The sequence below is a fragment of the Urtica dioica genome, chromosome 12 (assembly GCF_054948205.1).
Source record: "Urtica dioica subsp. dioica isolate 48M chromosome 12, U.dioica_male_clone48M_v1_H2, whole genome shotgun sequence".
In the NCBI taxonomy this organism is placed as follows: domain Eukaryota; kingdom Viridiplantae; phylum Streptophyta; class Magnoliopsida; order Rosales; family Urticaceae; genus Urtica; species Urtica dioica.
In genome coordinates, this window is record NC_142767.1 from 19,314,359 (window position 1) to 19,329,768 (window position 15,410).

The 15,410-nt window shown below is 29.9% G+C and overlaps 1 protein-coding gene across 1 annotated transcript; it reads right to left on the reverse strand.

The window, feature by feature from the left end:
* Window positions 1-6,122: 6,122 nt before the first annotated feature.
* LOC149379985 (uncharacterized) lies at window positions 6,123-7,633 on the reverse strand. Its single transcript, XM_089602222.1, has 2 exons — window positions 7,390-7,633; window positions 6,123-6,544 (listed from the first exon to the last, which is right to left on the reverse strand). The coding sequence occupies exons 1-2, from the start codon at window positions 7,544-7,546 to the stop codon at window positions 6,291-6,293; spliced, it is 411 nt and encodes a 136-aa protein (XP_089458348.1). The 5' UTR covers window positions 7,547-7,633; the 3' UTR covers window positions 6,123-6,290.
* Between the last annotated feature and the right edge of the window lie 7,777 nt (window positions 7,634-15,410).

The following is a 15,410-nucleotide window of genomic DNA, read 5'->3' on the forward strand; positions in this document are numbered from 1 at the left end:
GAAATCATTTGTGAGAATTGCATAGTATATTGGGAAATATTTCGTTTTGACTCCAGTCCTATTAAGGATGTGATTTTAGGTAATTGCTGCTGGTTGTTACACTTTATTTTTTTTTATAATGTAATTAAATTTTTAAAGCGATAAATTATTTATATATAACGTCCAACATTTTAAAGAATAAATAAATTGACAATATAGTGGTAACTAGCTTGGTTTAGTGATAATCTCACACATATCTCGACGAATAAGTCATGGATTCAAACCTCATGGGATGCAGAAATGCATGTCCCATAGGATTTATTCTAAACTATTTAATCTTTGTCAATAGTGTCACCTAGTATGTAATCTTGATCAATAGTGTCATATGTGTTTTGCACTGTTAATAGATTTTGTAATCCTGACCGATAGTGCCCCTATTAAAAAAAATTGACAATATAACTTTGAGGAAAATTAAACTTAGACTATTTTACTAATTAATACATCTTAAATGACTATTTTGTATATATTTTTCTTAATTTTTTATTAATATTAAATATAATTGAAATCTAAAAAGTAATTAACATTGATTAATTAGAGTTTGCTTTTTAAATACATAAAAAGTTAATTTTTAAAAAATAAAACAAAAAACAAAAAATTAAGTAACTAGCCAACCAAAAATGTTGGGATTACTAAATAACCAACGTTTCGTAAATCTTAGATAACTAGCCAATCATTTTTTAATAGGTGATTTTAGGCGTGTAAATACATAGACGTGACCATTTATCTAAGATTTACGAAACGTTAGTTATATAGCAATGTGAAAATGTAAATATGGTTATATAACTAATGGACCCATAAAAAATGGTTAATTATGGTTAAAAAAAAAATTGCTGTTAAAAAGCAGTCAATGTTACCTCAAAAAAAAAAAAAAAAAAAAAAGCAGTCAATGTTAAATGTTTTCATGTATATCAATATTAAGATTGAGAATCTAATATGATGTTTGGTGATTACGACTTAATTTTAAGGTTTGAAAAACTTAATCGCGTAACTTGTTTATCATGTTTGGAATTTAATTTTTAGTTAGTACCCAATTATGAATGTATGCAAGTCTTTTTATGGTGCATTGTGCAATAGATTATTAATTATTCTACAAAGAGAGAAGGGAAAAAAATACAATCAAACTCATAAAACCAAGAAAAAGTTAATTAAAAAGTGTGTCAATTGCAAACTTATGTATTTTTTTTTTTTTTTGTGCTTCATAATGCAATACATTTTCTTACGGGGAGAACGTAAAAAATACAATCAAAATTATAAAACCAATTAAAAAATTAAGTCTATACTACAATAAAAACACCAAAATTTAATAATTATAAGAAACAGTTAGAAATAGTCTAATAAACCCTTAGAGCCCAATTATTCAAATATTAATAAACTATAATAAAATTCGTGTATTTCTTGTAGATGTTTAGATATATTTCTTAATTATTAGATATCTAGACTATTTTTTTAATTATTAGATAATTAGACTTGAATTTTAACGTAAGGACTCTGGAATGGAATCTGGATAAGCCTTTTTACTAACGATAATGCAATCAAATAGTATAATGAAAAAGTCATTTCATCATAAGGAGGGCTGAATGTTAAAATTAAATTTTGTAAGGATGAAATTATAATATAAATTTTAGGGGTGTTCGAAATCAGATAAGGGATAGTTTTAACTTACGTTATTTAGTAAAACCATAAATAAAAATTAAAATTTTGGCATAAGTCCGTGAAATTAACTCTCTTTTTATATCGAAGGTGAAATAAACTAGATATTAAGGTATGTATTCTTACTCAACGTTGCTACACCAAAGGGGCACGATGATGATTGTCCAAGTGGATTCCATAATTGATAGTCTATAGATAGATAGTATTTTTGTAGTTTGTTACTAAATTTATTACAATTTAAACAGTATCTATTCATTAAGTGAGATAATATCCCTCTATCCACACTAGTTTAAGGTTGTGAACAAAAACATGGACTAAAAATGTGAAACATGATAATTAGACTCTTTTTTTTATTGATGAGGAGGAATAAATTTTAAGAAAATAGAGAATAATAGTGTAACATTATTTTCAAATTCCTGTTTTTTTTATGTTTTTAAAGATTTATGATATTTTATATATATATATATATATATATATATATATATATATATATATACATGTATATATATATATATAAAAGGCTCCTCGTATAAATATGTTGATAAAAGTTGTTCGTTTAGATTATAAGAATAGCGCGAATGAAATTCAAAAATTTCTACAACAAAAAGATGGAAAGTGGACCACAAATAATCAAAAGTACGACAAAATAACATGTGAGTTATTCGTCTATACAGGTAACCAGTCATTATCAGATTATTACACGAATCACAAGCGAAAACGCTGGTCTTCGCCTGTTGCAGATTACAGCCTTACGGATCTTCCCCGAGTGAGATCCACGTCAAAGAAATCCATAACTTAAATCTGAGATTTAGATCTAAAAATATATTTAAAATCACTCCGATTAAAGATCGGACGATACAAAAGCAATATCTAATAAATTTGGATTACTGAAACACAATAAAAAAAAACAGATAAAAAAAACACATTCCCTTAGATCGAGAGTCCTCCAATGGTCGATACCACAAGAATCTTCTTATATCAAGAAAGACGACGACACCGGATATTGAAAGCCCAAGTCTTATTTAGGCTAAATCATTTTATTGGCGAGGATAAATAAATTTCAAGAAAAAATAGAGAATAACGGTGTAACATTATTTTCAAATTCCTGTTTTTTGAAAATAAATTAGATAATTAGCCAATTAAAACGTTTGAAATTGCTATATGGCAAACGTTTCGTAAATCTTAGGTAAATAGTCTTTTTTTATTTCAATGAAAAGGTAAATCAGGCATGTCACGTTATCATTATGGTTATTTACCTAAGATTTACGAAACGTTGACTATTTAGCAATGTCAAACTGTAAATATGGTTATTTACCTAATGGACCAATTTTTTGATGATTCTAAAGATTTAGGCTAAATCTAGATTTGAGATTTACTAATATGATACGTGCTCAATTGCTTTGTAATTATGTATATTATTTTTTTCTCTATATTTGGAGGATTTATTGCCAATGAATTCTCCAAGGAAAATATCGTCAACTTTAAGTTTCAATGCTTGTATGACACGTGATAGTACGGACAAACAACTAAATTCTAATACATGAATTATTTAATGTGATACACTTTATTAGTTGTCAAGAAATATGATTTTAATAGCAATAAATTATTTCAAAAAATAGCAATAAATTGTTGTCCTTTATTTACACTCCACACACGTTTAATTTATGATATTTAGCATGATTTTCATGGCACTAATTATACAATTTTTACATGGTAGTTAGCTTGGTTATTCTCACACATATCTTGACCGAGAGGTCTTTGATTTGAACCCTCTAGATTGCAGAAATGCATATCCCCTTAAAATTTATCTTAAATTATGTAATCTTGATCAGCAGTGTCATTTTTAAAAAATAATTATACAATTTGATGGTTAAAGTTCAAATATTATCTCTCTATTTTCAGTATATATGTGTATATATATATATATATATATATATATATATATATATATATATTGATGCCGCCACCGCAGCGAGTTCCGACCTAAGGGAGCCCTGTTTTACTATTATTTTTGTTTGTTTGTTTCTTTATTTCCATTTCATGAATAAATCTTCTCTCTCACCGTAGTTCTTAATCATGTTCATACCTTATTCTGGTGATCTCTATGCCTCTCTGTATCACTACATCCTCGTTGCTTTTCTCCGATCGTGCTGGCCTCAATGGGGGACAACACTTATGCCTCTCCTCCATCCTCTTTGGTATCGAGCGGGATGTCTGTTGTTCTATAATTAATTTTTATAATTTTCTTTTCTACGGGGGTTGTGAACTCTTTATGTTATTGTTCTGCGTTGGCTGATTTGGTTTGGATTGGAGACAGATTAGTCATCGTTCACTATCTTGTTTTGGGGTCTCTGTTAGATTGTTGTCTATACAGGTTGATGGTATATCTTCTTCATGGTCATCGGATCGCGGTTACATGAATTTTTTCATCAACCATTTTGAAAGAGCCTTATTATGTGTGCTAAATTTGTGTTGTGTCTTTTCTGTCTTTCCGTTGTCGAAAGCGTACAAAAAGTGAGCGAATATTGACTTCGATTTAGGTTTATGGCGCACCTTGCACTTAGATGTTTTCTTCCTATATTGATAGATACTTTACGATATTATCAACATCTTTCTTAAAAAAAAGTTCAAATATTATTTATTGTTGTTATCATGATATTATAATTTTGATTAATAATACATCATAATATAATATAAAAAACGGTGATGTAGCTAAATAGCCAATTTAAAGTTATTAATTTACAAAATAATCAAGGTTTGTCTTAATTTAGTGAAATAGTCAAAATGTGTAAGTTGTTTAAAAAAAAAAAGTTGAACCCATGATTAATTTTATTTTATAAGTGATAAATTGCTTATAATAATCGTCAAAAAAATTAATCTTAGCTGTCAAATTTTTTTTGAAGAATTAAATTTGGCTATTTTGTTGAAACGTTGAAACATTGACTATTTTGCTAATCAATAAGTTTCAAATGATTATTTTGTACAATTTTTCCAATAAAAAATTAAACAAAGCCGATTTTGCTTGATTTTAGGATATGGTAGAAAATAGTTAAGAAGATTTTAATATAAAATTTTAGTTTTTGGTAGGAAAATTTACAAATTATTTTTTAACTAAGATATAAAAGTAAAAACGTGGGACTAACTATTATTCTCCATCTCAAATATGAAAATAAAAGTTATGCATATTTGTAATTAACAATTAGGCATAATTTTTTGTCCGTCCATTTATTTTTAAAAGACAAAATATTACAAAATTCAATTCATAACATTTTGTATGCCAATCTAATACTTTCATTCCATTATATAAAACAAATTATAGGACTTTTACACCTAATTACTCGGTTGAAAAATTATGTTAAGTAGAACATCAACCCGTTGTCACGTTCCAAAAAATGCTCGGTTAAAATGAACTTGGAGGGACTCGTGGAGAACATACTTGTCCAAGTTCCCCAACTTTGATAATTTTATCGACCCGTTCAAGAGGGACCTAAACTTAAATGACTTTAAAGAATGTACCAATTCCATTCATTTTGGACCGTTTACATGCATTTCGTCATTCAAACGCCTGTGAATTAAATAAGTTAAGTGCTCATATATCAATAACTATTGGAACGTTCATGCCCTTCAACTATTACCAATGGTTCTTGCACCACCACTATAATAAAATGCCCGATTCAAGTAATTTCAGATCAAGTTTTGTTCTCATACGTAAATTTTTTATCACAAATTATTATTCATTCGAACTTTTTTAACATCCAAGCAAAAAAAAAAATTAAATAAATAAATAAAAATTCGCACTTTTTTAAGACGGTGAAAGAACATGCTTTGATGAGACAAAACACTTTTTAAGATCCGTTGCGTTGACACTTGAGTCCAACAATTTTATCGCTCCCTAATTTTCATGTACAACAAAAAGTAGATGGTTTAACTTTGATTTTAGATCTGTGGGCAGCATGAACTCTATTTTAATTGTAAGTACATAGTTTAATGTTCAAATTTTTTTTGCTCGGCAACCTTTAAGTGTATACACTTAAGTACATGCATAAAAAAAATTTTAAAAAATAGGCCTCCCAAATTTGGAGGACTAACCTAATATTAGGGTGAATATAAAACCGGATTGTGTTTGAAAGTGTGGAGGTCAGGCATTTTACAGTCGGCTGAAATGCCCTCTCTAAAACCAAGAGCCAAGCTGAAATGGGTTTAGAAGCTAATCCACATATAAATTTGTCCCAACTGAATTTGGGAGACTTGTAAGATGGAAATATTTCAAAATTCCAAATTACAAAATTAAAAATATACAGTTTGAAAGTTGCTTAGATACTTGTTGATTGACACTGTCCCGTTATATTGTTTTGCACTTTGCTTACTAGTATCTGTTGATTTCTTAGTACCCAAAGTCAAATGCAAGTATGTTTGTTAAAAGGGAAAGAAAATGAAAAACACAAATTTCCTGCTAGATTTATTATACAAATTACCTTATAAATTCACAAACTCATACAGTAATATGTAGCAATCAGAATGTTCATTGCAACAGCTAAAACCAGGGAAATACAAAAGTCACAAAAAGAAAGACGACGAAATCTCGAGCGAGCTCGAGAATCTTAACCGGGCCCAACTTTAGGGATGTCATAGTGCTCGCTCATGTTGGCGAGATATTGGTTGAAGTCCTGAATCCTGTCGCGGTGCGATTTATTAGCCGTTTTCTTCAACTTTTGGCTGTCGATTCTCTCTCTCTGTTCGATGTACCGTTTCTCTGCCGCTGTGAGATGGTGATCGTATGAAGACCCTTTCTCTCCGTCCCCTAATCTGTTTCCCTCCTCATCCTCGCCATTTATTTCTGCCTCTGTACTTCCTCCTAAATTATTTTAATAATCAAACAGACTGGTATAGCACATTTTTATTATAATTTATCAATAAATTAAATTTTGTTTCCTTGACATATGTACCTGCAAATACTGCCTCGGAAGAAAGAAAGAAAGAAAGGAAAAAAAAAAAAACCCTGGGAAGCCAAATTTATGAAAACCAATTATAGGGGGTTCACACATTTGTACTAGTAAAAGAAGTATATTCTTTGGGAGATTTGACGCGAAGATGGATTTCTTTTATATAAGTTGCACTTGACTTCGAATTGATCATGCATACGATACGCACTGATATTTTTATAGTAACTGAAATATAAATGGAACGGAATATAACAGGTGATAATATCGGACTTTTGAGAGGTCTGTGCTCTACCAATCGGAATTTCATACTCCTAATTTTTGGCTTCGGCCAGTTCTAATGAAAACTCCATGTTTCTTTAAACAAAACAAAAAACAAACAAGACTTTCATGCTATTTTCCTCCCATTTCCCTCTTAATCTCTCTCATTAAAATACCATCAAACTCCTAGGTCCTAACAGTATTGATGATGCACTATAAAGGGATTTGAGAAATGAGAATTTTTTTTTAGGACGTTAGGTAAATTTGCTTGTTTTGGGAATTCCCATGTTATCCATGGATTCAGATAAACCTCGTATGGAAATTAAAAACCAAAACTATATATCTGATCTGTATACAAGAATTGAGGAAAACTCTGTACATTCCTAAGTTGGGACTTAAATTTTTTATTACTTCTATGAACTTTGATTAGTGATAACAAACAGAAGTGCCATGCAAATATATATATCATAAGAAAGAGAAGAAAAAGAGTAAAGCCTACCAGCTGAGACAAGTTCATCTTCTGAGATCAAGGATTTCTGATCTTGAAGAAGCTTTTTTTGTTTCTTTTTCTTCTTCAATCCACTTCCAGATTTCACATCCAACGCCTTGCCTTTAAGCTTCAACTTCCCACCAACAACATTTTCATATGAAGACATTTTTTCCTGAATATAATTATGACACCATCAATCTCGTTTTAAACTTTTTTATTATTATTACTAAAACCTCAGTAAGCTAACACGACGTTAGGCGTTTAGCTAAATTTCCCCTAAATAGTTGAACCAGTTCAACAAAACAATTCAGTCCGAAGAACATTACTTCATTGAAAAAAAAAAAAAAAAAAAAACCGATCTTGAAAGAGTAAAATTACAAATCAAACTCGATACAGTTTGCTTGATGAATACTGTACAAAAATCAACCATACTAAATACACAGACCAACAACATCAAATTTGACATACATAATCAGTGCTTCAAAATAATTCACAGATTTACAACGCGATCGCGTTTCTTTTTTCTATAGTGTCTGCGAACATAAAAATATAACAGAGATGAACTATACATCCAGATAAAATTTCAGAGCTGCATTGATCACATCCGAACATTACAGTCTATAGAGAAACAGAGAAAGGGGAAGAGCTTACAGACGAACTCAGAGATCGCCGGAGAAGAAGAAGCGAGTTAGGGGTAGATGAGTTTAGGGTTTCGTTTCGTTTTTTATGGATTAATTACATAAATTCTCCCTCCACTTTTGCACGATTCACAACTTGCCCCTATACATTTTTTTTTTCAACCGTTTATTTCGAATTCCTTGTTTGATTCAAAACAGGTCCTTCCCTTAAAAAAAAGTTGCAGATTTAGGTAAAATCCTCAAATTTGAGACTTTTATTTTATTTGTAGTATTATATCTTTTTTTTAAAAAAAGACGTAAATACTTAAAAATCGGTTATCAAAAAAATACTTGCTTTTATATTTTTTTACCTTTTACTTTTATTATTTATTTCTTCATCTTTCTCAATTTATTTTGCCTGGAATGATCGGATATTGGCACAGCAGCTACCCTTGTTCATTTCATAAGGGCAATTCAAATTGGCCAGTTCATAATTATATATCCAGATTTTTCCATAAAACAAGCGTATTTTGTTGTGGGTATTTGTTATAAGTTCAATATAATTTGAAATTTCTATATTTTAAATACGCTTGTTTTATGAATATTTTTTTCTACTCACACGATTTTAACAAATAATGTGAAAAGTTAATAGTATCTTACGAATTCTTGGATATAAACAAAAAAAACTTCATTTCTAACACAATAACGGAGGAAAATCGGCGCGTGGCATAACAAACCAATAACTCGAAGGAGGGTTAAAACGAGAAATTTGTGAACCCAAATGAAATAGAAAAGAGAAACTTGATAAACCAAGCATTTTGTAACACCACATTTGAAAATAAAGCCATGTTTTGGTATTCTTAAGAAAACCAAGCATTTTTACTTATGAAAAGTCAAAAATACCCTTAATTGAAACTCTATCCTCTTATCCTTACCTTCCTTCTTCTTCAGTAACGTTCAATAAAATCAAAACAAAAACGTGGAGCAAAACCCAAAACATCGAGAACGGAAGAAACCCACGCGAAAGCTCAGCGCCCAAGCCAGCCACTTCATCACGAGTCAGTCCAGCCCTCCTCGTCGTTACACAGAGCGCCCAAGCAGGAACGACGAAGCAGGAACGGACGATGCCCACGCCCTAATTCCTTTAAACTCAAATTTGTTGGGCCTTCTACGTAGTTAACTACTTGAGAGAAGAAAAATGGGTAAATTTCGATCCCTAATTCGATGATATTTTAACTTCTTAACAAGTCCAAACGTTAATATATGTTATTTATTTGATGGTACTTGGGTGAACAAAGGTATAAAATGAAAATATACTGATGAATCGCGATTCAGACTTTTCAGTTATTTTATGTCGTGGATTTCAGACATTTCGGTTCTTTTATGTCGTGGATTTCAGACATTTAAGGTATTTTATGTAATGGATTTCATATTTTTCAGTTATTTTATGTCGTGGATTTCAGACATTTCAGTTCTTTTATGTCGTGGATTTCAGACGTTTCATAAAAGACCCTCCGGCGAAAGAATCTGTCCGCGTCTATAGTAAGTTCATGTTGATTTCAAACTGTTTTGCCTATATTTAATGGTTTATTTTCTCAATTTCAAAGTTGTTTGTGATTTTTAATTATTTTATGTTGGAATGTGTAGTTTCGAAGAGAAGGAGCAAGCGGCCCATACAGTATGATATGATTACACTTCGTTGTACAGAGCCAAACTGAAAACAATGAAAAAGGGGTGACGAAAATTGGATGAAAACAATGAAAAAGTTTGTACTGTTTTTGGAGACTAGTTTTTTGGATGAAAATTGGGTTTGTAATGTTTAATGATAATTACTTTGGTAGTTTTGGTAGTTTAATGAAATCCCTTACATAAAATTTCTGAAATGTCTGAAATCCACGACATAAAAGAACTGAAATGTCTGAAATCCACGACATAAAATAACTGAAAAGTCTGAAATTCATTACATAAAATACCTGAAATGTCTGAAATCCACAACATAAAATAAATGAAATGTCTGAAATCTACGACATAAAATAAATTAAAAGTCTGAAATCCATTACATAAATAACTGAAAGTTTTGAAATCAAAGACATAAAATAACTGAAATGTCTGAAATCCACGACATAAAATAACTAAAATGTCTTATCCGCCCGAGATATGTCTTTCGCTAGTGCACGCAGTTCGAATCGTGATTCATTAGTATATTCCCATTTTGTACCTTTGTTCACCCAAGTACCATCAAATAAATAACATATATTTAAATGTTTGTACATGTTAATAAGTTAAAAAGTATACATTAGAAGTCAAATCTGTACAAGTTAAAAAGTTCGAAATGCAATCGAAATAACAACTATAAAGTTCGAAATTACAGACAACAAATTCAAACTTTTTCCTGGATCCAAAATAAAATGACGAACACAAACTCAATTTTTTCAGCAAATCAAACAAATCTCTTACAAAATATCATCGAATTAGGGATCGAAACCTACCCATTTTTCTTCTCTCAAGTGGTTAACTACGTAGAAGGTCCAACAAATTTGAGTTTAAAGGAATTAGGGCGTGGGCATCGTCTGTTCCTGCTTCGACGTTCCTGCTTGGGCGCTCTGTGTAACGACGAGGAGGGCTGGACTGACTCGTGATGAAGTGGCTGGTTTGGGCGCTGAGCTTTCGCGTGGGTTTCTTCCGTTCTCGGTGTTTTGGGTTTTGCTCCACGTTTTTGTTTTGATTTTATTGAACGTTACTGAAGAAGAAGGAAGGTAAGGATAAGAGGAGATAGGTTTAATTAAGGGTATTTTTGACTTTTCATAAGTAAAAATGCTTGGTTTTTCTAAGAGTACCAAAACATGGCTTTATTTTCAAATGTGGTGTCACAAAATGCTTGGTTTATCAAGTTTCCCATAGAACAAAACGGTATACTAATTTTTTTTAATTAAAAAAAGAAAAGAAAAGATGAAACATGTGGAAGTTGAACTACGGTTACAATAGCGGAAATTGCAGTTCTGTGCAAAAGTGAAGACCTAAACTTAAAAAGAATTTAAAATAGGGGGATCCAAAGAATAAGAATGGGAATAGTAATGAAGCGCAAAAAAAAAATAAAAAAAAGGAATGATCAGATATTGACACAACTATTTTGTTCATTTCATAAGGGCGAATCAAATTGGCCCGTTCATAAATATATATCCAGGTTTTTCCATAAAAACAAGCGGATTTTGTTATACATTCAATGATTTGAAATTCCTATACTTAAAATAGGCTTATTTCTCTACTCACACGATTTTAACAAATATTATGAAACAAAAAATTAGCAAAATAGTCGACTCAGACGTTGAGATTGGCTAAATAACCATTGTTTTGTAAATTTAACAAAATAGCCAATTCAAACTTTAGAAATTGCTAAATAGCAAAAGTTTTGTAAATATTAAGTAAATAATCAGCAGTATTTAATTACCCATCCGATTTTACTATAATGCCCAAATAATTTTCAAAACTTTGATTATTTAGCAATTTCTAAGGTTTGAGTTGATTATTTTGCTAAATTACCCATGATGAAAAGCCATACACCGATAAAATGGGACCATTAAATTATTTTCATTTTCATCATTTACTATGCGTATGCATATAGATGATTTTCTAAAGACAATATAATGATGCCAACATGAAGGGTATAACTCTATTAATAGCTGCACTAATCACTCCGGGTGTCAAACACTATCATTACTAAAGGACTAAGTTTATACTAAACTAATAGACTATAATCACGTGGCTCTAACAAAATTGCCATAAGTGGAAACCTATATATATATATACTTGATCATGCATTATTAAAGGAGTACTAATAATTTATACATGCATTAAGAACAGACCCATAATGTTGCAATGGATCGATTACAAAAAATTGCTTACAACACAATCTAACTTGCAAAGAGTAATTGAATCTATACATTATTTAGAACCAAGCACATTTAGATATCAATAACTTTCAAGTGCATAAAATGGTTGTCAAACACATACAATATTTATACTATTGCTTTAAATATTGGAAATTACTTTCGGTATATCTAGTGGTGTATCATTAATTTTAACATCTTGATTAAAAAAAAAACAATATTATTTCAGCTCGTTTTACTTTTTTACCGAGCTATACTGTCGGTATCAATATCTCTGATTTCTAATAAAGTTTAGTCACATAATGCATATATATCAAAAAAATCACCTGAAATGCATATGTCAGACTCAGAGTACTGTTTGGAAAAGAAATTCAAAATCTCCTTATCGTGCCACATTATATTTTGAGAATTTGGCGATATTTTGGCTCCTTCTTGATCTGGGGATATAAGTGGATAATTTCGAAGGTTTAGAGTTCTTTTTTTCAAGTTTTTATTTTGTATTTTTGTTTGATTTAGTGTTTATTTTTTAATAGGCGCTCTAGCTTACTAGTTTTTTTAAAACTTAAAATTGTGAAATAGTCGACGTTTTAATAATATTTGATAATTAACCGATCTTTGATGTAATAAGACATAATTACCCTTATTTTTTCTCCTAATTCTTTGTCAAAAATAAAATAAATGAAAATAATTTACCTATACCTAAACTCTTTCTAATTATTAATTTACCTATACCTAAACTCTTTCTTATTTATTAATTTCGAAAATAAATTATATTAACTAATTAATAGGGGTAAAAATGGTATAAACAATGTGTCACATAAGCAGAATGGCTAAAAATCAAAAAAATCTGAAACGTATGACAAAATGAAAATTTTAAGTTTGAATAATCTTAGTCAGTTATAAATTTTTTTTTAATTTCAATTATATAGTGATTATATGCAAATTTGTAAGCAAGAGCAAGAGCTTGTGCAATGTCTCATATTTTATTTCTCGTCACCCAACATTTAAAATGTGTGTTGATGTTTCCCTTGATAGTTGATACTACATATAATCGGATCTCCTCGACAAATTGTTATCCTAAATTATCAAACATCAGATTGACATAGTTATGAAAAAAAAAAAAAAGGATAGGCTTGTTTAGCCCTTTAGTTACCGTATAATCCGGTTAAGATTGGCATATATATACACTAGCTTAATGTTTTTTTTTTTAGATTTGTAAGTAACTAGGCCACTTTAAACATGTGATTTTGGATCTAGCCTATGTTTGACAATTTTTAGGGATATAGCCAAATGACTTATGTGGCAATAATTAAGGTCTGATTTGCCCAAATTTATTAACAAATTCGTCACTTTCTCTCTCCTATTTTTTTTCAAATAATTTTTTTTTGCATCAAAACTTCAAAAATTCGTATTTTTTTCATACGAACTCGAAATTGAGTGATTTCAGATCCTACAAATTCGTGGCGTCGAGATCTTCAAAAATAAACCCATTGTGTTTGATGAAAAATTATGTTTAATGCATCATAGTTACGTTTCCATTTATTTTTTTGATAATTTCAAAAATTTTCAGTTATTTCCATATTTCAGGTAGTAACATGATTTTTCTACATCTATGGTATTAAACATGATTTTTCATTGAACACAATGGATCTATTTTTGAAGATCTCGGCGTCACGAATCCGTAGGATTTGGAATCACTCAATTTTGAGTTCATATGAGATAGATATGGTTTTTTTGAAGTTTTTATGTAAAAAAAAAAAGTGTAGGAAAAAAGTAGGAGAGAGAAAATGACGAATTTGTTAATAAATAAGGGTAAATCAGACCTTAATTATTGCCACATAAGTCTGTTGACTATTTCCCTAAAAGTTGTGAAACATAGGCTAAAAACCAATTTCATAGTTTTATTTTGGCTATTTCGCTACAGTGCCTTTTTTTTTTTTTAATAATGAACTTAATGTTTAGTTGTATAGAAATCTATTTGATTTTATTTACTACTGATCAAAAGAGTGGTTAAGTTTGGTTGGAGACGTAGATAAGGGTTACTTTCTATTCTATATTATAATTAATAACTGTCTCTGTATATAAGTTAACTTTAAGACAACATAATATTCTATTCAACTAAGACAACATAATATTCTATTCAACTATGAAACAATAATGACAATTCAAAAGCTAAAGGAGGTTGTTACTTCTCACCAATAATTATAAAGGTTTTACTAAAGATCATTTTTTTTTAAGCATTTATTAAAGATCATTTTGGTGTGTTGTAATCAATTACTCCGTATTCCACGGTGAAAAAAATTGTATTTTCATCAATAGTCTTTGAAATTGTGACGTAAACGTACTTTGGTTCCTACATATATATGTTTTTACACTAGTAGTCCCTCAAGTTTTACATCTTCATATTTTGTAACTTGTTTGCTTGTATTTATGTTCAAATATGGTCGAAATAGTCACATGGCGAAATTAGGAACAAGGGCCATGTACTCAGTGGCGGAGCTAAAGATTCCAATGAGATGGGGCAAATTTCAAGACAAAAAATTCTAGGAGGCAAATTTAGAAAAATTATATAAATTTGGGTTAAAATTATATAAATTTATAAAATAGGATTAAAATAACAATTTTCAAAAGTTTAGGGGGAGAATTGGACCCCCCGGGCCCAAGACAGCTCCGCCTTTCCACGTACTCCCATGGCTTAACGAACGTGGCAAGACCGACGGCCTTTAAGGTGAACTCATGCTTGAGGACGAGGATTCAATCATTGTAAACGATCTTTAATATTAAAACTTAAAATTATTTATTGTAGTAAATATGTAAATGATGATGTATTATGGTACTTAGTGTTTGAAGTTGAACAACTCTATTTTTTCGATGTCTAAATTTAATGAGCTATAACGTCGAAATTTGATCGCTTTGGCAGATGAAAAAGGTGAATGGAAATTTAAAACCAAAATAAATAACAAAATTCCTTGCATATATAAATTTGGGAATTGTTAATTAAGAAAATAGAGAGAACAAAAATTACAAGGAAAGAACTTCAATAATCAAACTCGATCGTTCCAATATTATGAAATCGAAAAGTAGTTGAGAAGTAAAAAAAAAATGTATATGAGGAAGGTACAAAGTATAAATCATATATCTAGTGGCAGAGCCGAAATTCGAACCCAAGGAAGATCGTATTTGATCAAAAAAAGTATGTACATATTTTTAAAAAAAAAATCAAGGGGTGTGTACGAATTTTTTGTTTTACTAAGGGTCAAATATGAAAACATTATATAATTTTGGATTATATATATAAATAAAATAATAAAAATTAGGTATAAATGCAATTTTAAAAAATTAGCATATGATGTTTATAAATTAGCATGATGATTAATTTACAAGAATCATGTTAAACGAACAACGTACGATATATAGAAGAGTGGATGAAATTTCATACCAAAAAGCATACACATATATAAGTATATAACTTGTATTTGTGTGGATGAAATGAAAGTCGAGAAAAAGTTCGTCTTTTATTTAGTTG

What these genes read in the sequence shown, in the direction of transcription:
- LOC149379985 (XM_089602222.1), bottom strand. Translation starts at nt 7,546, where the DNA reads ATGTCTTCATATGAAAATGTTGTTGGTGGGAAGTTGAAGCTTAAAGGC. An exon ending in AGATGAACTTGTCTCAGCTG is followed by an intron (nt 6,545 to 7,389) that starts GTAGGCTTTACT and finishes AAAATAATTTAG; the next exon opens with GAGGAAGTACAGAGGCAGAA.